Here is a 3638-nt window from a genome sequence, read left to right on the forward strand (position 1 = left end):
AAGTTCCAAGTGTGCTGTCCATCACCTCTCACCTTAAAAAGGCTTAAAAAGTGATGCCATTTTGTTTCTTTTTTTTGTTTCTTTTTCTTTTTTTTTTTTTTTTTTTTTTTTTTTTGCCCCTCTTTATAAATTCAGAGATAGCAGCCTAGTCAACCTGTTCAATAGCTTCTCTCTGGTCTGTCCCTGTTTGTAGACACTTGTCACCTAACAATAGTATCTTAAAAGCTTGTCTATAATGGCATAAACTGAATGCATCAGCTGAACATGCTTTCCTGTCCTAATGGACATCCCCTCTTTCCATCTAATCAAAAGCAGGCATTGCTAAAGGAGACTAAACAAAGCAGCAGTTTGAATTGTGGCACATTCTGCAAATTACAAAATAAATGTCTTTTTCTAAAAGAAATGAGAAAAATGTGTGGAATAGTGCTATATATATAAATTTTCTTTGTTAGTTTTCATAAGAAAACTTCATGAGTGAAGATCCAGCTTTGTTCTATTTTCAGAATTAACAGGCACTATTTATAAAATATACATGCGTGCACAGTAGGAATATAAAAATGCTATATGTCTTTTGAGCAGACTCGAAGGAAGGATGATAACGTTAAGGAACTGGACATTGTCATTAGAGAAAATGATGTAAAGCCAGACCGTGAAACTCCCACAGCAGAAATTGTTCAACTAAAAGAAACTGAACCCCAAAATGTGGACTTCAGCAAAGAGGTAGGGAGATTATTTTAAGAAAGGTATTCCAAAGGAATAGATTAGTGAAGATTAAATCAAGTGGTAAGGTTGAAAATAAAGTATATTTCTTTCAGTCACAGAGGCCATAGAGCTAAATGAAAAAATAAGCTTTCTTTAGTTTGATTGATGTATTCAGCCACATCAAAGCATGCATTAATTGGCCTGACACAGTGGCTCGTGTGTATAATCCCAGCACTTTGAGAAGCTGAGGCAGGCAGATCACTTGAGCTCAGGAGTTTGAGACCAGCTTGGGCAACATAGTGAAACCCTGTCTCTACTAAGAATACAAAAATTAGCCAGGTGTGGTGGCATGCATCTGTAATCGCAACTGCTACTGGGAAAACAGGTGGGAGGATCACCTGAGCTCAAGTTGCAGTGAGTAGAAATGGGCCACAGAGTGAGATCCTGTTTCAAAAAAAAAAAAAATTGCGGCCTGGCACAGTGGCTCACGCCTGTAATCCCAGCACTTTGGAGGCCGAGATGAGTGGATCACTTGAGGCCCGGAGTTCAAAATCAGCCTGACCAACATAGTGAAACCCTGTCGCTACTAAAAAATACAAAAGTTAGCCAGTCATGGTGGCACATGCCTGTAATCCCTACTCGGGAGGCTGAAGCAGGAGAATTGCTTGAACCTGGGAGGCGGAGGTTGCAGTGAGCCAAGATCGCGCCGCTGCCCTGTAGCCTGGAGGACAGAGTGAGATTCCGTCTCCAAAAAAAAAAAGAAAGAAAAAAGAAAAATTTTTTTTAAAAAGCTGCATTAACTGAAAATATAAAACATAATCAGTCAGGGCTAGATTAAATTATCATTAATCCCTGTTAAAGAATCTTATATCCCAACAGCTAGGTCTGTTGCAATATGTATCATCTCTTTTTTTTGAGACAGAGTCTCACCCTGTCGCCCAGGCTGGAGTGCAGCAGCGTGATCTCGGCTCACTGCAACCTCCGCCTCCCAGGTTCAAGCGATTCTCCTGCGTTAGCCTCCCAAGTAGTTAAGATTACAGGCATGTGCCACCACGCCCAGCTAATTTTTTGTATCTTTAATAGAGACAGGGTTTCACCATGTTGACCAGGCTGGTCTCAAACTCCTGACCTCGTGATCTGCCCATCTCGGCCTCCCAAAGTGCTGGGATTACAGGTGTGAGCCACTGTGCCCGGCCTGCATCATCTCTTTAGACAAATAACTTTTTGCATCCTAGTAGTAAAGAATGTTAATATTCTTAATATACTTGAACCTAAATTTATTATCACTAAATATTTGATAGAGTATGATTGTTTAATAAACTGTATTTTGGAATTATTTTAGATTTGCTAATCTAATGTGATAAGAATTCTTTGAAATGAAAATTTTTCTTTTTTATTCTATAGTTAAAAAAAACTGAAAACATTTCATATGAAATGCTTTTTGAACCTGAGCCAAATGGAGTAAATTCTGTGGAAATGATGGATAAAGAAAGAAACAAAGAAAAAATGCCTGAGGATGTTACATTGAGGTAATATTTAAGAAGAGCAAAGGAATCATTCACAAAATTGTATAACTGCTTAAAAATGGTGAACTTTAGAGTCAAAAGTACTGGATTTCAGCCCCAGCTTAGCTAGCTAAGAGCTATAGAATCTTGAGCAAGTTATATAACCTCTTAAACTGCGCATTCCTCACTTGTAAAAATGGCAGTAGGGCTGGCTGCACTGGTGCACATCTATAACTCCAGCACTTTGAAAGGCCAAGGCAGGAGGATCACCTGAGCCCAGGAATTCAAGACCAGCCTGGGCAATGTAATGAGACCTCATCTCTAAAAAAAAAATTAGCCAGGCATGGTGGCATGTGCCTGTAGTCCTGGCTACTCGGAGGCTGAGGTGAGGGGATCACTTGAGCCTAGGAGCTCGAGGCTGCAGTGACCCGTGATTGTGCCAGTACACTCCAGCCTGGGCAACAGAGTGAGACTCTATCGCCAAAAAAAAAAAAAAAAAAAAAAAAAGGCATAATAGCAGTATCTGACAGGTATATTGTAAAGATTAATATGAAAACACATGTGGCAGGGAGCAGTGGCTTATGCCTGTAATGCCAGCACTTTGGGAGGCCAACGGGGGCAGATCACTTGAAGTCAGGAGTTTGAGACCAACTTGGCCAACATGGTAAAACCCTGTCTCTACTAAAAGTACAAAAATTAGCCACACATAGTGGTGCATGCCTGTGGTCCCAGCTACTTGGGAGGCTGAGGCAGAAGAAATGCTTGAACTCAGGAGGCAGAGATTGCAGTGAGCTGAGATCACACCACTACATTCCAGCCTGGGTGACAGAGTAAAACTCCATCTCAAAAGAAAAGGAAAAAAAAAAAAAAAAGGAAAATACATGTATAGCACTTAACACTGTGCTTAGCACGCAGGAAGTATTCAATAAATGATGCTTTACTCCAGGTGCCTGCGTGTAGTTCCAACTACTCAGGAAACTGAGGTGGGAGGATTGCTTGAACCTGGGAGGGCAAGGCTGCAGTGAGCCATAATCACGTCAGTGCACTCTAGCCTGGGCAACAGAGCAAGACCCTGTCTCAAAAAAAATTTTTTAAAGAGAGATAAATACCTTTTAAAAAAAAAAAAAGTCAAAAGGCATATAAGCTGTAGCAGAGTAAGCAGTTCAGCACTGCCTATACAGTAGGCCCTCCATATCCATGGATTCAGAACCCATGGATATGGAGGGCCAACTGTACTATGCCATTTGATATCAAGGACTTGAGCATCTGCAGATTTTGCTACCTGTAGTGGGTCCTGAAATCAGTCTTCCCAGGTGATGATTGACAGTGGTCAAAATTCTAAGCTGTCTCATAAGAGTTCCAGAAATTATGGTGATTTTTCTTTTTCCTTTTAGCTATATTTCTTTTTTTCTTTTTTCTTTTTTTTTTTTT

The 3638-nt window shown here is 40.3% G+C and overlaps 1 protein-coding gene across 4 annotated transcripts in view; it reads left to right on the plus strand.

Annotated features, from left to right (window-relative positions):
- The window catches only part of PLEKHA5 (pleckstrin homology domain containing, family A member 5), a 246724-nt gene that overhangs the window by 234204 nt on the left and 8882 nt on the right, over positions 1 to 3638 (plus strand). For all 4 annotated transcript variants that reach the window (XM_011954821.1, XM_011954831.1, XM_011954838.1 and 1 more), the window contains 2 exons: positions 580 to 720; positions 2107 to 2231. In XM_011954821.1, the coding sequence (XP_011810211.1) occupies positions 580 to 720; positions 2107 to 2231 (266 nt within the window). The remainder of the gene's footprint in view (positions 1 to 579; positions 721 to 2106; positions 2232 to 3638) is intronic.

Source organism: Colobus angolensis, unplaced genomic scaffold, assembly GCF_000951035.1.
Source record: "Colobus angolensis palliatus isolate OR3802 unplaced genomic scaffold, Cang.pa_1.0 Scaffold11, whole genome shotgun sequence".
Lineage (NCBI taxonomy): Eukaryota > Metazoa > Chordata > Mammalia > Primates > Cercopithecidae > Colobus > Colobus angolensis.